At 31.0% G+C, this 25,536-nt stretch overlaps 2 protein-coding genes across 4 annotated transcripts in view; one reads left to right on the top strand and one right to left on the bottom strand.

Annotated features, from left to right (window-relative positions):
• Positions 1-20,258, top strand: part of LOC145284484 (ER membrane protein complex subunit 8-like) — a 28,365-nt gene extending 8,107 nt beyond the window's left edge. Inside the window, exons 2-5 of the mRNA XM_080133347.1 lie at positions 7,768-7,844; positions 13,665-13,734; positions 15,956-16,047; positions 18,717-20,258. Of these exons, the coding sequence (XP_079989473.1) occupies positions 7,768-7,844; positions 13,665-13,734; positions 15,956-16,047; positions 18,717-18,906 (429 nt within the window). The 3' untranslated portion in view covers positions 18,907-20,258. The remainder of the gene's footprint in view (positions 1-7,767; positions 7,845-13,664; positions 13,735-15,955; positions 16,048-18,716) is intronic.
• Positions 20,259-21,195: 937 nt separating this feature from the next.
• LOC145284481 (coatomer subunit alpha-like) overlaps positions 21,196-25,536 on the bottom strand; it is a 138,939-nt gene continuing 134,598 nt past the window's right edge. For all 3 annotated transcript variants that reach the window (XM_080133340.1, XM_080133342.1, XM_080133341.1), the window contains 3 exons: positions 24,284-24,396; positions 23,183-23,264; positions 21,196-21,438 (listed from right to left, as the gene is read on the bottom strand). In XM_080133340.1, coding sequence (XP_079989466.1) covers positions 21,379-21,438; positions 23,183-23,264; positions 24,284-24,396 — 255 coding nt within the window. In that variant the 3' untranslated portion in view covers positions 21,196-21,378. The remainder of the gene's footprint in view (positions 21,439-23,182; positions 23,265-24,283; positions 24,397-25,536) is intronic.

Raw genomic sequence — 25,536 nt, 5'->3', positions numbered from 1 at the left:
AAACTAATAATGACACTAGAAAAAGAATTATACATTTATAAAGAAAAAAGATAAAATTTTGTTTTCATCAAAATTTTATTTACATAACCCAAAAAATATCATAATTTGAAATTCAAAATTTCACATTTACTTGATTTCACACTCTCAGCCGGGTTGGTTTGTGATATCTATCAAGTCAGTGCAGATGTTTTTGTTTTTAAATTTTCATCTTGAAAATGAAAAACTACTTTTGAAAATTTTTATTCATAACAATTATGACATTTCCTCTTGATAACTTGATTTGTCAACAAGCTTATAAATGCCTCACTTGTAAAATTCTTTAGGTTTTGTGAAATATGAATTTAACTAGTGTTCAATCTCCTATCGTGATTGGTCCTAGATATGACCTTAAATTATATCCAGTGGTGAGGCTCCATCTTGCGGGCTTTGGGGAATGTGGAGCCACCCTTTAATTGTCATTGCTCCCAGGTCCACTCTGACCCGGAGTGGTAGTACCTGTTAGGGTCCCAACTATGGGTTAAATAGAAACCGACTTGAAAACAACAAATGCATTCTATTAAAAAATTTTTCTTCTGAATCTTTGTATTCGGCATTAAATAACCTGAAAAGGGTTGATATGCCGTAAAACAACCTACCTATTGTGATGTTAACCTAATGACTATCTAAATGCTTTTGTAATCCTTGTAAGTGGTAATCTAAGGGAACTGGCTCAGGAGAATATACAGAATAGACGCAAGATTTCTCAACCAAATTCTCTTAGATCTTTGGTCAGTAGTGCTGTGTGAGGATGAGCATTATCATGGAAGGTGCCTCCTTTTCTGTTGATTAAAGAAGGTCGTTTTCAGGTTAGCATGGAAAAGGTACAGACTCAAAAATACATTAGATTCAACTCCACTCCAAGCATGAAAAATTATATTATCTGGGAAACAAAAATGGAATGTTTGACTGTTAGTTGAAAATTAAAAATATTAATTGAATAAAATAATTTTAAATTATAACATGCTTTTTTAAATAAAGCATGTTATAATTTGAAAGAGTTTTATTCAATTAACTCCAGAATCAAATGATACTATAAGTAATAAAAAATACTTTTCAAAATTTGAATTTAAAAAAAAAATGTAGGTCAATGTGCAACAGCTGTTAGTATATTATATAAAAGTACACCAAGATTTCATGTTATGCCCATTTAGTTTTTGATTTACTGTTGATTTCATGTTCATTGTCTTTTTCATTTTTCCATTTTCTATTTTTATTTTCATTAAAAACGTTGGTTCTTGTCCAGAATTCTCCCTATATCAAAAAAACAAAAAGAAAAATCTGTATGATGTACATGCCAGTACGTTGTGGAGTCGGAGTCGGATTTCTAAGAGTACTAGGAGTTGAAGTCGTAATTTTCTATCTAACTCCGACTCCTTAAGTCTGTAGCGGTTAACAAACTATATATGTGGATCAATGCCCTTTACCAACATGATTCAGCAAGACTGACCAATCTGTTCCCTAAAAAACTATTTTTAACCCTTTGGAAACTCAGCTGATTTGGGCAGAGAGAGACACCAGCCAGTGACCAGAACAGATCTCTCTCACAGCACTCCTAACACTGCTACTCAATGGCTACTGCCACCTACCCGACCATCAGCAGACGACACCCAGCCAGGCAGATTCCTTTGCCCTTTCTTTCTTTTCAGTTCAAGAAACAATCTTGTCTCCTTTCTGCAATAAACCCCTTTTGTTATTTATTTCAAGGAGGTGTTTTGTTGTTTTTGTGATTATTAATTAATTATTAGGAGAGTAATGCACCTACATTTCATCTCCTAAAAAATGGTGACCCCGACATGATATTAAATAGATAGAAGAATATCATTTGTATGGATAGGATTACATTTTTTTTTTTCTTTTTTTTTTTTTTTTAGTGAAGTAGGATAGTGCCAATGATGTAATACCACAATAACAAATGAAAACTTGGTGGAATCAAATATGTCATTTTAAACGCTATTTAGGTCCAACTTTTAAAATCTCAAAGTAACTTTATATGTTGTAGAGAATGATTAACAATTTTCTGATCATTAAAAATGTATGAAAACTTGGTTTCACATATTTTTGGTTTCATAAATTAAAAGAAATATTTAACCTGTATTTCTGAATCTGAATAATCGGGGGGGGGGGGGGGGGTTATTTAGAAATAATTAATCCCACCTAATTCGTAAGATTGACGACTCCTTTTTTTTTTATTGTTAATCCTCTTACTTGCAGATGTACTCGTGTCATTTTTTAACTCCCATTAAAATATAGTGGTTCATAAATCAAACATTGTCCTTCAAAGCATCGGGCACACACACACACACACACATATACATATATATTGAAGTAAATACTGAAAATTTATATATATAATTTCACAAGGTAAATACAGTATGCCATCATCAGTTTGCTCTTACTATCAGTGTGTTTTACCTATATAAGTGTATATTAGAAATACTTTAACTTTAAGAACTAAATTTGCATAAATAAATAAAATTTTAAGTATTTTTGATATATACTTACATAAGTAAAACATACTGATAGCAAGAGCAACATTTGTGTTTTTTCCTCTTCTTTCAAGAGAGAGGGAAAATGAATAGACACTATGTTATGTATATTAAATTAATGCCATCAGCATACTGTGTTTACTAGTGGTGGCACGATTCCAGTATTTTTCCCGATTCCGATACACTTCCTATTCTTTATAAATTTCTAAATATGTAGCTATAAATTTTTTTTTTCCGCTGATTACTGTAAAAACATGTAAGATGTGCATATATTTTCTTAAACGTAAAAACACTTGTTTGGGTGATCTATAGATTTTTATTTTATTCCTAGTTTAAAATTAATAAATACTTATTTTATTATTACTACTATCAGTGGAAGATTTTGTTTTTAAACAAAATCAAATGAAAAACGATAATTAAAGAAATCATTTTTGGCATCAGAAAATCGGCACAAATTTTTCAATTCTAGATTCCAATTAATTGTCCCAAGTATTTACTTCGTAAAACAACTGCTTAGCACTGCTGATAATTTTTCAATTTTGTCTCAAAATCAATGTAGGCATTTCTACTTATAATATTGCTTGTTTATTTATTTATTTTCTAATGTTGAATAACAACTTTATTATTCACTTGCAGGACCAGAGCTTTGTTGCGAGTAATTTTTCCAAATGTCAACAAGAAATAATAAAACGTTTATCTTTTGGCGATTATGCCCCCCCCCCGGACAATTTTCCAAAGCTCATTACCGAGTGTAAAATGTCTTTTCAACCTTTCTTTTTTAAATAAAACGAACAAAATCTAATTGTTTAAACAATAAAAGGTTTTAATTTTTTTAATGAAGGCTATTTAAAAAAAAACATCTGAAGAAATTTGAATATTTATACTTCAAGTCTTAGCATATTAGTCCTTGCGCGAAAGAGCAGGACACAAAATGTTTTAAATAATAATAATAGAATAACAATAACAAAGACTTTTGCTGACGAGGACTACTATTGACCGTAACCAGTTATACAGTCCTTTTGAAATTTTCATCTCTATTTTTCTCGTTATGTACTGAATATTTGTTAATGAAACCTATATGAAATATGTTCCTTATTAAATTTTAAAGATTTTCTATTCTGAAAGAAGTTTAAAAAAATTTAATCTAAAAAGTTATTTTAAAGTTTTTGTTAAAAAAATACAGATTTTCTCATTATTCAGACCTGTATTACAAAGAAGGGGTTGCAAAAAATGAGTTGTGGTGTGAGAAGAAATACAAACTGAAACAGAATATTCAGACCTGTAATAATACAAAGAGGAGGTTGAAAAAATGAGTTGTGGTGTGAGGAGAAATACAAACTGAAATAGAGAGAAGGAGAGTTTTAAAATATAATCTTAAAAAGATAAGATACAAGTTAGAAAAGCATTTCATCCAAGGCATGAAAATTGTTAAAGAAAATGTTTTTACCATAGGCTTTAAAAATAAAGGTGCAAGATTCAATTTGAAATTTATTTATCTTCAAAGTGCACTTTTATAAATTTTACAAAAGTATAAAAATTTAATTTAAATTGAATCAAAAAATTACCTTGGATTTATTTTATGTAATGTACATTTTGTTGCACTTTAAAAACATTATCTTTCATATAACAATGATATAGATATAAAATTTTCAATGATTATTTTCACTGTAGATTTGATTCTGGAATGAAATGGTAGATCCAGATTTCATCCATTGATGCAAAAAATTATTTTTGTTGCATTAAAACAGTTACCAACAACACACTGAATTATGAGCATTGCTCTTCATTATTCCAAACGATGCATCCATTTTGAAGTTTTCTCATTGACAAATATTCATACAAAATGGTGAATACACTGCCTTCTGATGTCTTGAACCCCTCTGTTATTTAATTTTAAATAGCAATTCATATGAAAAAATTTAAATGGCTTAAGATATTTCAATATTGGTATATATAGAAAGAGCTTCATAAGCTAAGAAAGAATCTTTTTAATTTTTTAAATCCAATTAAAATCAAAGAAGTTATGACTATTTTTATGCCCTGCATGTTTGGATATTTTCCCCTCTTTAAGACCATATGCGTTTTGTCACATTTTTTGCACTACTTTTTCAGTAAAAATGCTATATCTTTGTTAAAACATAAGACTAAGCAATGAAATTTGCCATATAAGTGTATTTTTGTGTAAGGAATCTGAATATGCTACTGAAAATCTCCAGAAATTAATGGTTTCCAAATAATCTGCAGTAAATGCACATAAATATGCTGCGATTGCTTAAAATTGCCATGTATTCCTTAAAAGAAAAGAAGTTAGAGAATTCAAATTTTAGTTGTAATGCATTTTATGTGCCAAAAACTGAAATCGAAATCTAGGATTGGTTAAAAATGAATATATTACAATATTTCTTTGGTATTATTGTAGATTAATACCTTCTTCTACCCCTCCCCCATCTGACCACCTTTCCAAAATATGTGATTCTACCTTTATAGACAATTGCATGTGAACAACTTGAAAAACTTTAATAAAAGATAAACAAAAATTATTTTAGAATTTTAATGTAAAATGATTTCCCATTTTGAATCATTCGACCGTTTTAGGGCAGTTACCCCCCCCCCCCGCTTTTTTTCCTATGATAGATAAATCCTGGGTGTTTTTTTGTTTGTTTGTTTTCTAAAAGGCGATTATGCGTGGTTTTAAGAGGGTCTTTGTGCAATTATGAGAAGGTGGGGAGGTTGGCACTCTGACTTTGGGTTAATGATAGGACTAAGGAAAATTATGTGTGAACATCCTGAAGACTTGATAGAAACAAAACAAAAACAATTTTAGAATTTAGAGTGGGGGTTGGTTTCACATAAATGTAAAATAATTTACCATTTCAAGATGATCCTAGCGTTTTAGGACTGTTGACCAATTTATTTTTTATGGGAGATTAATCAAATGCACTTTTCTTTAAACGTTTTTTATGCTTTTTTTTTTTTTTTTTACTCTTATGAGCTCACAGAGGAAGTTTTAGTAAGGAGTTCTGCCACTTGTACTTAGCATTATTGTTAAGGCTAAAGGTTTTAGGAGGAGGCTTGCCACTCATACCTAGGATTAGACATAGAATTAAGCGTTTTTTTTTTTTTTAAGAGGGTGTTTGATACCCATTGTGAAACTTTACAAGAATTATGGCAAACAGACAAAAATAAATGTTATTTAAAAAAGTGACATCCCTCTAACAGAAAACATGATGCTTGGAAAAATATCAAGTATTTAAATTCTATTTAAATATAAAAAAAGAAACAAGTTTTTGCTAAAGCTGACAAATTGTTAAAAATTTTGAATTAATGTTATTTTGATTTTTAATTACATTTCATGTCTTTTCCTACTGTTTTTATTTTTTAACTGAACACCTCCTACAAATATTTAAATATTGATTTTTTTTTTTATTTAATTTTTTTTTTAATCATCGGGTAGTTCCATTCGATAATAATTCACTGAAAACATTTTTTAAGGGACGAAAATTAGAAGTGTCACCGTTTGTACACGTGAACCAAAACAATCATAGTTCACATTTTCGCTTATTAAAATATTTTAAAATTTACTACTACCCAATTTTTAAAAATATTTGTATGATTGATAACAAAATAGCTCTAACTAAACATGTAAGAATTTTTTTTTATAACCAGATTTTCAATTAAAAAAAAATCTATTTGGAATAAAAATAAACAGCAAAAACAAAACGTCTGTTTACACCATGTTATCGCTGCTGCTACTATCACTAATACTACAGAAGTCTTGATTCAAATTCATAATGATTTTTTGGGGATATTATATTTTTAAATTGCTACGTACCACTAGAGAAAACATTGTTCAATAATCTTTTTAACGAATAAACATAGTAAAAAGATTGTTTTATTTAATAGTGAGTGTTCGAAGAAAATTTTTTTCAAAATTTTCAATACTCATCATTTTGAAATTTTTTTTTTTTTTTTTTTTGACACAACAAAAAAACGAGTGGTCAAATGAATTTTGGACACTCGAAATTATTAAAAAGGACATCTCTTTTGGCTAATTTCCAAATTTCATTAAAAAATTCTTCACAGGAACATGGTACGAATGTTTAAAAATTAGGGGTGGTCATTACAAAATCTTACCGAAAATGCTGTTTTATGATGTTCACATTTTTATCACTTTATTTGCTTAAAACTCTAAAAATATATAATGTATGTTATTATTTACTAATTCATTTGAAAGTATACTCATTTCTGAACAAAACGGTGGTATTTTGAAGACTTAAAGTGCTTTGGTTTTTAAAATATGACTATTTTAGCAGAAACCCCTTGAAATCTGTGATTATCCAAAGCGTTTTAATGCCAATGTGTATTGCTATTTTAAAGAGAGGAATTTGCTAGTTTGGCCATGCTGTGTGCTTCAATCTAGAAAAGGTCATCCAGAACCATTCCCAGATTGAAGATGCCTAGGTGGCTAGCTAAAGACAGTCACGCACCATTAAAACCAATGTTTTCCATGTTCACCGTTGATCCCAGGACTATTTACCCATCATTATCTTGAACTGTTGTGCGTGATCTGCGTTCATCTGGGACGCTGTATGCTCTATGGGAGGAGCCAGCTCAACCCATCCTAGGTGAATGTTAACTAGAGAAGTCTGTTATCTCATATAACTTAATTTTATTATCAGCAAAAACTTTATTATCAGCATGAATTTTTTTTTTTTTTTTTTTCGGGACAATTACTGAATTTATCTATACAACCATATTTTCAGTCAGCATACCACCTCTAAATGTTTGATCTGCAGAGTTCAAAAAACAATATTATCAAGCCATCACTTTGCTTGACGATATTCTTTTCTCAGTAATGCTCTACCAATACATAAAATTCAGTTTTTTTTTTTTTGTTGTTGTTTTTCTTTTTTCATTTTTAAAATTTGCAACGATAGTTTCATTTAAATAACTAATTTGTAAACTAATAATTTGATTGGCCTCAAATGTCATTTGAAGGTTAGTACTTTATAAAAATCATGGCCTTTCTATTAGTAATGTCTTCTATATTTCAGGCAATTTATTTTAGTTATTTTTTGTAATAACAAATGAAAATAAGCAAACTTTCAGCGTATTAAAAGTGTTAAAAAGATGAAGAGCTATTTCCGAAACTGATATTTTTAAAAAAATTGTCTTGTACGTTATGATTGAATTTTGTTGTAATGTTAATAAATCATATTCCTCTCTCTCTCTCTTTGTCCAGGTGGACGTCTACTGTAAAAGTAAAGGTTTGGTAATTGGTGGATATTACCAGGCAAATGAAAATTATAGCAATCCAAAGTAAGCAATTTCATTTTTTTTTTTTTTTTTTTTTTTTTTTTTTTTTTTTTTTTTTGTCCATAAACTAGATAAGAGATATTTTAAATTATTAAACATTCGGACTATTGGTTACATTTCCAAAGTTTGGAAGTTTTATTATTGTCATTAAATATTTTCAGCAAAAACAAAACTGATTAAATTGATAGTTTTTTTTTTTTAAATTTGAAATTGCAAAAAGTGATGATGACCTAACAAAAAACAATGCCAGCAATGTTAATAAAATTCACAATCCTTTCTTCAGTCCAACCATGTTTGGTATAAATAAACTTCAATCTATGACTAACTTGTCCACCAAATTCCAGTCATGAATCTTCAACAGTCTTCATTTTATCGTTGTTCAATGACAAACACATCAGGATATAACGTGCAAAATTGTCAACAATCGACACACACTTTACTGATTTGGGCTGTGATGGATATCAGTAATAATCTCGGGATTATTCTGAATGTAATTATTCCTGGAGAAAAACCGACAGATAAAAAAGTGAAATAGCAAAAGAGGGGTATGGTTTGCTGATTTTGAACCCAATTCAGGATAAGCCCTACTGATGAGATGATCACTGAAGTGTCCTCTCAAGTCATTGAATCTTGAGTTAAACAAAAACTGGGTTCTTGTCCAGAATTCATCTTATATTAACAAAAATAAAGAAAAATCTGTATGATGTACATACTCGTAATAAATCAAAAATATCATATTCCAAAAATCACATAAATTGATCTAGTAGTTTTATTCTTATGAAGAAAATCATTTTTAAGCAATTACTGATTGGGAATCTTGCAAGTTTGAATTATTGTTTTTTGTTTAGATTGTTTGAAAATGGCAGACAAGACGGTCACTCTTCTCTTACTTATAAAATTTGATTTTTTTATTTAAAAATAAAACTACTTGATAAATTTATTGTGATTTTTGGAATATATTTTCATTTCATCATGGATGCATATATCATGCAGATTAAAAAAAAACAATTTTTTTTTAATATAGGGGGAATTCTGGATAAGAACAATTTCATTTTATCAACAGAATGTTAACTGTTTCAGTGAAAAATGCTCATATCAAAATCTTTGTCATCAGTGTGGTGGTCATCTTTTTTTAAATACAAAACCACTTTATAAATCAGTGAATTTTCTGACTCATGAACCCTGTTTTCATGAGTAGTAAATACCAAGTTAAAAATCTTCTATAGCAAAATCAGTAGCCCAAATACTTGACTCTTGTATGTGCTACATCACCCTTTTTCTATAGTTTAGAATATTCAAAATGTAGCTCAAGTTGATGATAATCACATGCTATGGATTCAACATTAGAGTCAAGAAAATATGAACTGTTACATTTGGGCTGATGCATCTACAATTAGTCTCTCTCTCTCTCTCTCTCTCTCTCTCTCTCTCTCTCTCTCTCTCTCTCAGACAGGGTCCCAAAAAAAAAGTCTCAAATCTAATCCGTTCTGTACCATAAACCAAGCTCCAACCTCTGTCCCATCACCAAAATTATTATTTTTATTTATTTATTTTTTATTTAAAACAATTTTTAAAAATTTAATTTTCACCCCAAACAAGGCACAGTGCCATTTTAAAGTAAAGATTAGGGGCATAAGTTGCAGGGACCTTATGAAGGGAGATGAGCAGCAAGATATCTGTTCACATTGCACTTGAACTTCTGCATGTCAGTACAGTTGGGAAAGCAAAATCCCGGAAGGGAATTCCAAAGTCTAGCAGTTCTGGAGAAGAAACTATTGGAGTAGAAGGCTTTCTTACACTTAGGGATCTCTACTGTGTAGGGGTGGGATTTAGCTTGTCGGGTTTGTCGGAGGTATTTACGTTGAGGGGGTACAAGTGCTTGTAGTTCGTCAGAGCATCCCTGTGCTTTTTTATTTAAAAGTACTTTTATGTAATGGTTAGATAAACTTGTAGCAGTTACGCAACCTCAACATAAATATCCAATCTTACCTGACAAGCAGCAAAAAAATCATACTCCTTCAATGTAGAGCTACCTAGATACTGGAAAGCCTTTTTCTCTAATGGTTTCTTTCCTCAAACTACTAGATTTTGGAATTCCCTCCCTGTTTCTTGCTTCCCTGACTGTGTGCTAGCAAATTTAATTTGAAAGTTAAAGGTAATGTAAACAAACATCTTACTTAACTCCCTATGCAACTGTAGACATAGCCTCAAATAGTACATTCTTACATCAACGTGCCTTGTTTGGGATGATAAATAAAAATTAAAAAAAAAAAAAAAAAATTTATTTCGGAAGTTCAAGTTAATGGGGGGGTTAAAGCCACGGTCACCGAGAGTAAGAAAAAGGCCTATTAACTGAAAAATGTCTGCAGGCAATGTAGGTAAGATTTGTCACTGTCACTACTATATGAGGGCCATTTAAAAAAGAGCAATCAAACATTTTTAAAAAGAAAAAGGAACATAGTTCGATTAATACTTAAACTGAACTTTATTCAAGATAAAATATAAATATTATCTATTTAAAATTCAGTAATTTTAAAGCAATATACAATTTATTACTGATAAAACTGAATTATGAATTTAGGGAACAAACAATTAAAGAAACATTAAACAAATATTTTTTGGCCTTCGGAACAAAATCAGTGTAGTATCTGTTTTGATGCTACACTTTACCTTTTCTGTCCTCGGTCGGTGGAGGAGAAATCTTTCATAACTGAGATTATTTTTGTTCCTATCCAGAGTGCCCCTTATTGGGAAGCTGGATTTTCCCCACAAGATTATATGTTGAAATATTTAAATAACTATTACTTTAAATACAGAAATTATGTTTTGGTTTTCTGTTCTTCTATGTCTATTTTTTTCCCATGTTTTTCATCAAAATGTGTAGCGTATCAGTTGTCTCATAGGCCATCATCAGTGATCGCTCACTGGCAGTAACCTGTGATGTTTCCTGGAGACCAAGTGACAACAAGTCTCCCCAGATTTCCAGTGTTCTCCACCTCTTGACTACTTGTGCAGATGATTGCATGTTATCGCAACAGCCGTTGTCACTGATTTCTCGTTGGTATCGCCCATTGGTGTTTCCTGGGGTTTGGGTTACAAAATGCCTCCCCAAGGTACCAGATTTGAACTGCACACTTCCAGTGGAGATTTGGTTAGTACTCTCTCATCTGTCTTTCCATCCTCCCTGACCCTTCACAGCTAGTTGGTGTGGTATGGCGCCAGTCGATGTCATCTACACCAGTTTTTTTTTTATTATTATTATTATATTATTATGATAAGGGTGCTTGTGCAGTGTACGCACATGTATTTTAAATATCATTTTCAAGTTAAATTAAATTTTGGGTTTGTATTACCGTACATATAGATTCGAAAAAGTTGTCAAAAAATAAATATATAACAAATAAATGTTATCAAAGGCAAGATAAGTTACTCTTCTACTTATCTGGAAAGGTTTTTAGTGGTTTTACTCACTTTAAAATGTGTAATTGCTTCGAAAATCATACAATGTTTATCGATATATTTTAAAAAGAAAAATGTTGGCATGTTTGATAGAAAAGTAACTTATCTTGCCTTTGATAACATTTATTTGTTATATATTTGTTTTTTGACAACTTTTTCGAATCTATGTGTATAGTAAAACAAGCCAGTCATGTAAATTATTTACAGTTAAAATGTTATAAAAAACAAAAAATTGAAGTTTTAAATATATTTCAAAGAAATAAATTATGCCTGGTGCTAAAATATTGATAATTCACTGAAAAATGCTTACTTTAAAATATTTGAAAATACTCAGTGAAAAAAATTGTTTGTTTTGCAGTAAATAAATAAATAAAATAAAATATCCGACTTTCTCCAATAAAAATATACCTACAACTTAATCAGGAAATGACGTTACGCTGTCATATGCATCGGCCTTCTTTCTTGGTAGCCACAAAGATTTTTTTAACAGACTTTTGCAAGGATGATATATAAATGTAATATGCAGGCATCAATTAAGACATCTTTAAAGCAAATCATAAGAGAAGTTATTTTTTATTTATTTTTTTCTCTCAATTTGTTGCTTTTTGTGTGTCCTAGTTGTGGCCATTTTTATCTGTTAGCATCTAACCGTATATAATGATAACTTGAGATATTTCCAAAGAACTGTTTTCAAAGCAGTGTTCTCACATATAGGACAAATTAGTAAAAAAAAATTTATATTTTTAACAAGTTTTGCCTAGACAAAGAAAAAAAAATGTTTTTCATTCAGAATTCCCCCTATATTAAAAAAAAAAAAAATAAGGAAAATTCTGTATAATTTATGTACCTATGATAAAACAAAAATACCATATTCCAAAAAATCTTTAAAAAAAACTTAATCAAGTTTTATTTTTATAAAGAGAATCATATATAAGTTTTGACAAGCTTCTGGGCTTTACCATTTTACTCCTGATCTTAAATGGAACACGTATATCAAATCTGTTGCCAAGGCCGCTGGAAAAATGGTGGGATCTTTCTATCGATCCGGTAGATATCTCACTGCTGATGCTATTCTCTATCTATATAAGAGCCAGGTACGTCCAAGGATGGAATACTGTTGCCACATCTGGGCAGGAGCTGCTAGAAAGGACTTGTCCTGCCTTGATAGAGTTCAAAATAGACTTCGTAGCCTCGTAGGAGATGTCCTTTTCTCCTCCTTGCAACCTCTATCTCACAGAAGAGATGTTGCGAGTTTGTCTCTGATGTATCGTTATTTTCATGGAAAGTGTTCGTCTGAGCTCCAATCTCTGGTTCCCCCCTCGCCAAACTTTCACAAGAAACGCTCGTCTAGCTGTAAACACTATCAATAATTTCCCCCACTCTTTATCTGTGCCTAAACCTAAACGTAGATTCCATGAACAAAGCTTCTTTCTTAGAACTGCACGCCTGTGGAATTGTCTTCTGTTTTCCTGCTTTCCGGCTGACTACAATATGGTTGTGTTCAAGTCTAAAGTAAATAAGTTCTTGATGAGCCGTTCCATATAAGTTATTAAATTTACCAAATTTTCATTACTAATGATTACTACATTGACCAATTTCTACTGTACACTCTTTAACCCTTATCCTTGAGTGGCCTCTGGGCCTTGATAATGTGGTGATGCCTTTGTAAAAAAAAAAAAAAAAAAAAAAATTAAATTTAAATTGATTAATGGGAATTCGTAGGAATTACAACAATGCATTGCAGAGTTATCTCACTTTGTTGCGTGAATTTTTTTTCAAAATGAGAGGTAAGGCAATCACTCCTTGATACTCATAAAAGATTAAATTCTACGATAATGTATTTTGGTTAATTCATAAATAAGTCAGGCTTTTTTTTTCTTCTTTTTTTTAACAAAGATTACCTCCACATAGTTACAAAAAAAACATATGAAGTCAAGGAGTATCACACACACACACGCAAACACATTAATTTCATTATGATATTAAATTCATTCAAATTTATTTCAATTTGTAAACAACTTCTTTCTAGTCAATTTGCTTTTGAGGGTTGTAATTCTTAGTTACCTTAATTAGGTGTCAGCGGAACATGGACCCTATTATGCAATAAAATATAGATTATCCTTTCTTTTTTAAATAGTTGCTATAGCTTATTTTTGTTCCATGGGTCCCAACAGTAAATTCTAGAATAATCTAAAAAGTAATGTCGAAAGCATTAAACCCTTAAATTCAACTCCAATTATTTTTTTTCTTTTAAAATACAAGAATAACAATGTTTTTATTCTTAGCTTTATGTAATATTTTACAAATATGAAGGAAAATATTTGATTTTTTTTTTTTTTTTTTTTTTTTTTTTTTTTCCCCCAGACCTGATAATGTGGCTCATTTGATAGGCAAAAAAATCCAAGAGTATTATTCAGAAGCTTCTATATTTATGGTAAGTATATTTTACATTTCTATAAGTAATTTCTTAACAAAAAAATTAACTTTTTAAAAATTTTATTTTTACTAGGGATTTTCATCTTCAGCCCCCACAATCAAGATATTAGACCATTGTAATGACCGGCTCCCTGTTGATTTTGCTGTCGGATGTTAGTTCTGTGCAGTTCTAAGAGATCCACCCACTGGGGCTTTGCGTTCTCTCTTTGAGAAGATATTAGTTTATTACTAATCATGTGAGACACCCTTACCGGGGAATGCCAACAGGGCTGCTCAGGCACTTTTTGCGGGTCAGTGTCTTTCCTCATGGGTGGTCTAACTTCTCAATCCCACATTCTGACCCTGGTGTCTAAGTTCTTGCAGTGAGAAAGAACTATATAATCCAAAACGTCTGTAAGAATTGTAAAAGAAATCTCTATAAGATGAGAGAAAGATTGCAGGGCCTTTAAGTGTTGTTGCATAAATGTTGAAGACTATAGGTGGAAGAGGCATCTCGATGCCTCCGTTCAGTCTCGAAAGACAAAGAATACCCCTGTAGGGGCAGCTGAGCATGTAATTGTGCGGCAATGGTTGCGCAATCTCCAACCACACCTTTCCTGAATCGGCATTGCTTGAATCCAGTGGCAAGGAGAAGTCCAAGATGACTGGAAACAATGCCGAGATAAGCGTAGAGCATATACAGCACCTGGGAGTCTCAAATGGTCATCCATCTAGTATTGGCCAGGCTCAACATTGCTTAACTTCGGTGATCTGATGAGAACTGGTTTGTCAAACGTGATTATGCCGTATAAGAGGCATCTAGACGTGACTAAACAGATCATAAAAGAAGCAGCTGTTCCAAAAGTGAGTTGAAAGAATAATAAAACAACAAATAAGAAATGGGATAATTGTAACCATTGATGGTTTATTTATCCACTGATGGTTTATTTATCCACTGATGGTTTATTTATCCTGGAATAAATGCAAGAATAAGAAGAATCTGTGTTTTACTTTGGTCGATTTAGAGAAAGCTTTTGACAACACATGCCAACATGTGTTAAATTGATGCTGATGATGAAACGATTCATTGACCCAAAGTTGCTATTTAACCTGTGTAGCTCAAAGTAGAATAATGTTTTAGAAAAAAAATATATATTTACTATTTTGTCAAATAGAAAAGTTTAAAAATTTACTTTATAGTTTTATCAAAAGAAGAAAAAAATTAGGCAACTTTAAAAAATTTTGTTTGAATTTCAAATCAAATTAATCTCTGCTGGGTATGATTTTGTCTTACATTCAATGGTGATACCCAAATTTAGGGAGGAGTGGGGTCATTACTTTGTTATCATTACTGCCAGGTCACTCTTGTATTTCTGACTAGCCTGGGTGCCTGGCGTTGCCCAGGTGTTTGAAGGTGTGTGTTGAGCAAAAAAAAAAAGTGGTAGTAGGCAGGCAGGCAGGCTCGAACCCATACTACGAAGGAGGAAAAGAACATGAAAAAAAATGTGACGTCTATGCTGTTGTGCCCATCGCCAAACCGGAAATGACGTATGTTTAAATTAAGGCTAGACAATCGAAAAGAGAGGATTACTTTCGAAAATATCGGCAAAAAAAGCGACCCCTTTCTGTAGGAACGTGTTCAGCTGAGGGTGAAGGAATTAATGTTTTTAGCCAATTTTTTTATATTTGTCGTCTGAAGGGTCGATCTTCAAAACGATACCAAGCTTGTGAAAATCCGTCGCCTTTGTCAAAAGTTTTATGCAGACATACAAACATACATACATTTAAACAGACAGGTAAGATTTATATTATAGATATTCTTAGAAGAATGCCAACATGATCTATGAAAATATAGTAATATATCTTTATTGTGGGTGACTGTGATGGACGGTTAGGAAGGAGATGCACACATGGGAATTCGACAGGTTGATTTTTCTCTGGTCCAAATCGTCAACCAAGTCCGATATCCATTTCAGGTTATTACATTTTCTATCACAAAAATGGTTCTACACACAAAAGTTTATGAGCTCAGCAGACTTCCACCCAAGAAACAAATCTACAAATGTTTTTGAAAAAAATTAAAAGCTAACATAATTATGGTTGGATATTTTTCCTTTTTTTTTTTTTTTAATGTCAAGTTAGCTACCTATGAAAAATGCAGGAGAATCATGTATTAATACATTTTTTTTCTCCTAAAACTACCACTGCAGTTTCAGCTGTTGTCACTTTTCTGTTTTCAGGTGAACAATACTAAAGTATCACCTTGCACTATCTCAGAAGCATATAAAATCTACACATACAAGGAGAACATGTGGAAAGAATCAGATAAAAAGTAAGTATTTTTAAACATTCTGACAAATCTTAAATAAATGTGACTGAAATGCAACATTAACAAATTCTAATTGGTTGACAAGCAACTAATTTCACATTGAATGTTAGGACAATATTTATATGCTTCTCAGCATCTGCTATAACAATTAAAAACTTTAACATTAAAATATATTTCAGTAGAAATAGAATAAGACAAAAATTACAGGAACAATTTTTTAAAGGATGTCAAATGCAGTTTTATAAGTTTTGGTGCTTGTCTAGAATTCCTCTTGTATTGAAAAAAAATATAAATAAAAATCTTTATAGCAGAAAGAAAATATTGTACACTTAAAATAAATGTAAATTAAATAAGAAAATCAAATTTGTGGTCAAACGAACAGTGACGATATCATGATGCCATTTTGAAAACAAAGGAAGTAATTCAAATTTGTGAGATTTTAGAAAACCATTTTAAACACTGGGACATTGGAAAAAACTTCATTTTAAAATGATTTTATTTATTAGAATAAAACTTCTTGATCAATTTATGTGATTTTTGGAATAGGATATTCTTTCTCTCATGGTTGTACAGATTTTTCTTTTAATTTTGTTTTTAATATAGAGGGAATTTTGGACAAGCACCAAAATTTTAGTGGTATGAGATATTAGAAATATAGACCAAATTTACAATGCTTAAAAGTGCATTTTGAAAAAAAGTCTTTTGGATTTCTTGCTTTTCTGATTTCAAGAAAACTCTTTTTAATATTTGCTAGAAAAAGTGTTATTTTATTAAACGTAAAATATTAAATTCTATAAGCATTTAATTTCTTTCTAATAGTTTTTATAGAAATTCCTAAGTTAATAGATTAGAAAAAAAATGTGACCATTGGGTCAACTATTGAGCTCTAGTTAAATAATTTGAATCCAGAAAATCAATTTGTAAAGACAGTTGAATATAAAAATGAAAAAAAAAAAAAAAAAAGACAAAATTAAAAATGAACCTTTTTAATTTATTTATTTTTTAAATATTTCTTCAATGACAGGTTAAATGGAGTGACATTCAATATTCCCCCCCCTTTTTTTTTTACATGGAAGTCACCACTTATCAAGGCCCAGAAGTCACTTGGGGATAAGGGTTATTGCGCGTACAGTAATCAATGAGACAGTATCGCGGTAATCATTAGATAGTGTCTTACTTAAGGGGGCAGTTTGTCAGGAATTTGTTTATGTTGGACTTGAAGACATCCAAGTTGTAGTCAGGCAAACGGAAGAGAGTTCCACAGTCATGCACTTCTAAGAAAGATTCCATGAGCATGAGCAGAGCTATGTTTGGATTTAGGCACAGATAAAAAGTGGGGAAAATTAATGACAGTAGTTTCAGCTAGACGGGTGTTTTTTTGTGAAAGATTGGCGAGGGGGAACCAGAGATTGGAGCTCAGACGAACACTTGCCATGGAAATAACGATAAAACAAAGACAGGCTTGCAACGTCTTTTCTGTGGGAGAGAGGCTGCAGGGAAGAGAAAAGGGCATCCCCCACTAAGCCACGAAGTCTATTTTGTACTAAGGCAGGATACGCTGCTTTTAGCAGCTCCTGCCCAGATGTGGCAATACTCCATCCTTGGCTTTTATACAGATAGAGAATTGCATCAATAGTGAGATATCTTCTAGAGCGGTAGAAGGATCCCACCATTTTCCCAGCATCCTTGGCAACAGACCTGATGTACGTGTTCCATTTCAGATCAGGAGTAAAGGTCAAACCCAGAAGCTTGTCATCCTGTAATGAATCTATTCTTTCTTTATTATTTTTTACTATTATAGCAGCAGAGGTGGTCAAATAATATACAATGCGAAAAGAGTTATAGACTCGCTTAGTGAGATAATTCAGGATTTTGTGTGATTAAGGAGAAAAGCCTTATGGAAACAAATGTTGACTCATCTTTTAAGAAAACAAAAAAATAAGTGAGATTCACCATAAGTAGGTTGAATCAGCTTTGTTGTCACTTGGGTGTATCCCAAGTAATACATTTATTTCTTTATTTCTCTTCTGCACACCTCAACGTGCCAACGTGTTTCAAAATGTCTGCCGCAAAGCAATGTGTCCAAAAAAAAAAAATAAAAAATAAAATAAGATTCTCCAACTCTTCGAAATGACCTGTTTTACGGAACCTGGCACACTTTGTTTGCATGCATGTAGCACGACTTTGCAAGATCATCCAAGACCTTGTGTGTTAAAACCTTATGGATACCATCTTGGATCTCTTTTTGTCCCAACTCACAGGAAAGACAGACACAAGGGCCTTTGAAATGTAGGCCGTTTCTATTTTCCCCTCGAAAGGAGGAAATTTCATGGGAATATCAAATTTACAAGCAGTCTCCAGTCACTTACCAAGGGGAGATAACAATGTGAAGCTTATGCAATGAGATGTCAAAGCCTTTCTACCAAATGTTAACTTATGATTCTGCTTTAGTATAATAATAGATACTTTTGTTTCTGTTCATAACACCACAAAAATTGTTGAATTGAAAAAATGTGGGTATATAATATTGTTTTCCAATTAATTTTGCAAGTTGATAAAAAAAAAAAAAAAAAATGAATGCCTATCAGAAGAAAATGTTCAACATTTGTTAAAAAATTTGAATTTTTTAGTGTTTTACTCATGGATAATTTTGATTGTTCTCTCTTTTCCAGGCAGACTGTTGACGATGAGACTCTAATGACCACTTGCAAACTTTTGGACTCACCTGGAATTTATCGGAAACTTCTGGACTTTGATAATCACTTTGATGATATTAAAAATGATTGGCGCAACTTAGAACTTAATGAACTTTTGGAAAATAAGGATTTTCTCAAAGATGACTATATTGACAATTATCTATAACTGTTAATCCCTCCCCCTCCTCTAAAACGATAATATAATAATGGGTTACTATGTTTCATGCCACCATTCACTGTTTAATAAACACTTTGATACGTAGAAGAGGATATAAGTACGTTTTTATAAGAACAAAACTGAATTCTAATCTTCATCCTGTTTGATTTTTCTTCCCAATTCTATTTGATGATTATCACTGCATCATAACCAAATTGCACAATTCAGAAAAAAAAAACCCAAAAAACTATTACAATACAATCTTCTATTCATTACTCCATTTGATAAGATTTCCTTTTTTTTTTTTTTAAGGACAAAAGTGAATTACAATTGATACAACAAAGAAATGTATGAATTGCTTTAAAAATGGTAGATTGATTTTTCATGCATCTTTTTCTCTGAACAGGCAATAGTGTAGTCCTATCTCTGATCACAAGGTTTTTTTGAAACTATGAACAGCCTCAGTCATTTGGTTTCTAATCTGTGATATCAGTCATAAAAATAACATTTGGCATTAACTCGTTCATTCTAAAAAAAAGAAAATATTTGGTCAGGTTGTGGGTTTAATATTGGGTATTTTTAATATTTTTATCCTCAATTGCTCCAAGAGAAATTTTTTTTTTTTTTGGTGAGAAACTCCAGCCTTGTTGACAACTTTTCTTTTTGGTACGTTTCATCACAATTTCAATTTAATAAGATAATTTGTGCACACAACCACTTTTGTAACTGACCGTATAAGTTTAATTTCAGCAAATTTATATATATATATATGTGCAATATATCTAAACATTAGGCAATTTGGTGCTTCTAATTGTAAAATTTTAAATATTGAATTTCAAGTAAAACCAATGGTATCTACTTAATTGTCATGTCGAGTTAAGTAGCATATCCAAACATTATGAAAAATGATAAGATAGAAAATTAATGAAAATAGTTTGAAATAAATTTCAAGTTTATACGTAAACAGTGAAATCAGAAGTAACTCAATCTTGTTACAATTAATGGTGGATGTCATGGATTCATAAAATCTTCAAAGAACATGGTTGGTCATAATTCGGACATGACAAGTAAATAACATTGCTTTTAGTTTTAAATTGACAAAACTAAGTAGATAGCATTGGTTTTTAATGCAAATTTATTTTTCTGATTTTGCTATTATAATGAAGAAGCACCAATAATTAATCCCCGAGATCCACCCCCATCACATTTGCTGATGTGATTAATTAAAAATCAAACTTTCAGAGTACACAATTATATTTTATTTATTCAAGGTCATAAATAGCATAGAATATTTGATTGTACCATCTGATACAGAAATATAAACCAGATTGATAATAAAATATATCACTTGTGGGAAGTTATTCATTTTTCTTACTCTTCCATGTCAAAACTATCTTTTTGTTCTATATGAAACCAATACACATTAAAAAATATCACAAAATTGACCAAGTAGCTTTATTTTTTAAATAAGAAAATCAAATTTTATAAGCAACCAAAGAGCGTCTATCATGAAAAAATTCAAACTAGGACATTTGTTGTAATGCCTATGAATTCCCATTAATCATTTAAAAGTGATTTTCTTTATAAAAATAAAACTACTTTATCAATTCATGCAATATATTTGTTTCATCACAAGTATATACACAAATTTTTTCTTTAATGTTGAAGAAATTGTTAAGAACCTTTTTTTTTTTTTTTTTTCCCCCCCCCTCTTAGTAAATGTATTTGGTTTCCCAACATTGGTTCCGACTAATTATATATATATATCTCTTTTAAAAATTAAAAGATGAGAATAGTGTTTTACAGAGCACTTCATGGTGTTTGATTTATAGATTTTTTTATAAATAAATTAAATCCAGTTTAACATCTATTTTTACAAGCATTGATAGCTTTTTATCTCTGGGTAGGTCTTCAGTTATCCTTGTTTCTCTCTAGCCCATCCTTATCACTTCTTTCCAACTGATCCTTTTTATCTCTAGTGTTTTTTTTTTCATACATAATCCCAGAACACTCATCCGTTACTTCACCTAGGTTGTACCACATTCTGCACACATCTTTTGATATGGTTCTCAATTAAGATACATATTTTAGAACATCTTATCAGCTAGAGGTCAGAATGTTATGAAAAAAAAAACAAAAAAACAATAAACCTCCAGTTGTTTTTCTAAGCATGTCATGGATGAGATATCCAATTTTATGAGAATCGTGTGTGTGTGTATATATATATATATATATATATATATATAAACAAATTAGGCATTCATTCAAAAGATACAAATTACAAAACAAAACAAAAGCTAAGGAATGGAAACAGGATTTATTTTTATACAATTAATGTTTCCAGATTAATGCAGCAAAATATTTGAAAATGATGTATATTTATTTATAAATTGTGTGGAATTAAAGAACTTTTTTTCAAAAATGTGCCTCAATGCACACAGTCCAGAATGTTACTACAATGGTGATTGTAAATATTTCTTTTTATCGGAATTGAATGGGGCTGATTCGTAAACCAATGCAGTCTTTGCCGATTTCAGTCACCTGGAAAGAGTAAATAATTTCAGTTTAATATACAAGCTTTATTTTATTTTATTTTTTTTAGATTAATAAAAGGAGAAATGCTATTTTTGAGATAATGTATGGAGATTAAAAAAAAAAACCCCATTGACACATGATTTAATCTTGTTTTCATAAAATTAAGTTTCAAAGAACTTACAATTGGTTAATGGATTTGTGGAAATTCAACAGGGGACTCATTTATATGCAATATATTGATTATTCAGCGTAAATGGAGATGCTCTGATATTATTGTAGCTATTTACTATGCCTCCCCACGGGACAGAGTTAGACATCAGGGTCGTATTTAACATGGAGAAAAGGTACAAAAATAAAAAATTGCTGATATTATTGCAGCTCTCTTGTTAAAACTGCAAAAGTATTTATCTAAGCTAGCACGAAAGCCCGGCCATAAAGTAAACTTAAATATATTTTAATTCTTGCAGATTTCATATATATATATCTTATAAAGTTGCAATTTCAAAAATAAAAAACATATCCATATGACTTGGGTGCATTAGCTTGAATCGAAACCAAAATAAAAACTTATAACTTGAGTTCCTTCAGGTATAATCGAAACCAAAACTTAATGTTTGGTAAAATTATGACAAGAAATGTGGGTACATAACAAACGACCCGGATGTAAGCGTGACACAGAAAATAACACACACTATCGTATTAATATCATAAATAATTTAGAAATAATACCCCAACCTCCAGTGTTTTGCCTGATAATTTTGTTGATTTTATCTTTTGTAAATTCAATTACAACTAGATCTTGAAGTGTAGTCAACCTCCTTTTCCCCTTGATAAATGTGGCGACTTTTACACCTGAAGTGAAAAAGTCAAAGGTTATATTGACCGAGACATACAGATGTCACTCAAGATAAGAACAACTGTCCGATTGATCCAAATAATATCAACAATATACTGTAGGTTTTTTTTTTTGTTTTTTTTTTTAAACATAAATTTTACAATTTAAGCTCTAGCGTATAGAAAGATCTTGTAAAGGTAAAGACAAGAATTCTATCAAAATGTTTTGAAACCACTTGATGTAAGAAGCTTGTATTACTTCAAAGTAAAAAAAAAAAAAGTAATAAATCACGCAATGATGGATAGATTCCAACCAAAAAACTTTCTGACAATATAGAAACATCGCTCATGAAATTTGACGAAGGATAAAATATGAGAAAAGAAAATTATGAGGCTGTTGAAAGTAAACACGGTCTACTTTTACTCTCCTTAAATAGTTTTAATAATAAAAGTTATATAAACAAATGTTTTGTAAAAGCAAATAATATTCATCTAACTACGATAATCAGTTTGACTTGCTTAAAACACCAAGTTAATGTCTATATTTACTGGCTGCATAACCGGGTTTTTTTTCACTTCCAATCTATGCTTTTAAATAAATATTCTTTCTCTCTAATTTGTTGGTCTTTTGTGGCTCAAATTAAATTGTAGCCGATTATTTAAAAGTAAAACCAAATTTTTTTTTTTTTTTTTTTTGTCAATAAAACTAACAAATTTTTTAAGTAAAATTAATTATAAAACAAAATTTTTTCAACATTTGTTAATTGAAGTGTTACTTAATATTCCCAACACCAAAATTTATACTCTTCACCTTTATATTTGTATCTGCAGAGATCTTTATTATTAATGAAATAAAACAAATGTTTACTTTTTATCCTGGATAAGAACGAATTCAAGAGAAAAACTTTTTGCTTACTTTAGTTACTCTGCAAACTTCTCCCTTGAATTCTGGAAGATAACAAGCTCCACTGAGAGGACATTTTACAACTGGCTTTCCTCTGAAGAAGAAAAAAAAATTAAGTTCAGAGAAGCGAGAATAGATTTTTTTTTTTTTTTTTTTTTTTTACAAGGAAGTCACCACTTATCAAGGCCCGGAGGCCACTCGGGGATACAGTAATCAATGGGATAATATCGTAGTAATGGAGATCTGATAAAGTGTCTTACTTAAGGGGGTGGTTCAACAGGAACTGGTTTATGTTGGACTTGAAGACATCTAAGTTGCAGTCAGGTGGAAAACAGGCAAACGGAAGAGAGTTCCACAGGCACGCACTTCTAAGAAAGAAGCTTTGTTCATGGAATCTACATTTGGATTTAGGCACAGATAAAGAGTCGAGAAAATTACTGACAGTAGTTTCAGCTAGCTGGGTGTTTTTCATGAAAGATTGGCCGGGGGGGGGGGCAGAGATTGGAGCTCAGACGAGCACTTCCCATGGAAATAACGATAAAACAACGACAGGCTCGCAATGTTCCTTTTGTGGGAGAGAGGTTGCAGGAAAGAGAAAAGGGCATCGGCTACGAAGTCTATGTTTGAATATTCTTTGAGTATATAAAGGAGCAAATGCCCACTTGTATGGACAACTTGAAAAAATACAGAACAAATACCCACAAAGTTTGTATTATTTTATTTTAATTTGTATAACCCCAGACGAATCAAATAAAAAAAAATTGTTTATCATTCAATATTATCATATAAAGGGAAGTAACTGAATTATTTTTTCAGAGTTATTTCCCTTATGTCAACTTGAATTATGTAAATATGTCCACAGAGAGAACTGGGTTATTGAAAAAGAGGGAGGGGATGAAAGAAAGAAGTTATGTAATTTTGGCTTTGGACAATGCTGGGTAGCCCTGCTAGTTGTAAGAATCAAAAATTCCAAACTAAATAAAATTAAAAAAAAAAAATTCTTAATGCATTAAATGTACATGTTTAACTTTTATGGAAGTGCTATATTAAAATTGAGCGTGACAAATGCATATCAAAAACAAATTTATCTAGAACATTAAATTGAAAGCTGACCTGTAAATTGGAACAAATGTGGCCGCGCAAATGTCGAAGGGATTGTGTTGATCGTATTTTATTTCGTGTTGATCAACAGGATTCTTTTCACATGCTGCAAGTATCCTTCGAGTCTGAAAGGCAAAAAGATTTAATCAGCAACAAATATTCAAGATTATTTTATTCATTTTTTAATCAAGATAAATTCAGTTCAAAGACTTGAAAATACAAATTTATTTCTAAAAATGAGTTAATGCTTTTTAATGAAATAATTGCAACAATGCGCTAACTACATGAAGGTCATATATATATATATATATATATATAATAAATATTACAATTAAATTTACCAAAATGATCCAAGATGGTAAAATCAAAGTATATTATAAATATTAAAGAATTAATAGTTATAAAATTATCTCAGCCAGATGTAAAAGCTCGATAAAACCAAATAGGAAATAGAGCTTACCGCTGCATTTTTTATCTCCCACCAGGCTATCCATTCATGTGTAATCACCTTTTTCTTCACCATATTCCCTCTGCTTCACTTTTTTTGTTTTCAAATAAGATCTTTGACTTACTTGCAGTTTCATCAAATACTTTTGCATGCAAAATCTGATCCTGCATTTTGCTAATTCCTACCCTCTGATGAGAAGGAAAGTATTTCTTCGAAACTCCACGGATTAAGGACTATCCACTTATCTAGTGTTTCCTTTTCAGATTAAATATGTTTTTAGCTTATTTCAAAGTGTTTTTAACATATTTTATTAAGTGTTTGCTCATATATATATATATATATATATATATATATATATAATCTTTGAATGGTGTGAGCAACCTGGGAATCCATCTGGGACCACTATATATATATAGTGGCCCCTTTAGATACGAGATGAATTCGTTCCCGGACGGAGCTTGTATCTAAGATTTTTCATATCTCAAATTTTCCCATAAATGAGTGAAAACCAATTAATCCGTTAACCCTGATTACTAGATACACATCTTCTTGATGACTAAAAACACATTCAAATAGTAATTAAACATAAAAATATAGTAATAAGATGATATTAAAAGTGAGTTTGGAGGAAGATGGCAGTGGCGAACAGTGGTGAATGCGTGGTGGTGGAGGAGTGAGAAAGCACGAGAGATTGCCGACGATATGTATGCACTTACATTTAAAATTAAAGTTGACTTAACATGAACTTAAACAAATTTTTTTTTTAATGCCCCTGACCCACTTCCCATAGTAGAGCAACGAAACTTGGCACATTTAT

This window comes from Euprymna scolopes, chromosome 9, assembly GCF_053919585.1.
Source record: "Euprymna scolopes isolate OS-2025 chromosome 9, ASM5391958v1, whole genome shotgun sequence".
Classification (NCBI taxonomy): domain Eukaryota; kingdom Metazoa; phylum Mollusca; class Cephalopoda; order Sepiida; family Sepiolidae; genus Euprymna; species Euprymna scolopes.
The sequence above is the reverse complement of the archived record's forward strand: the minus strand, read 5'-3'. Positions and strand labels throughout refer to the sequence as shown.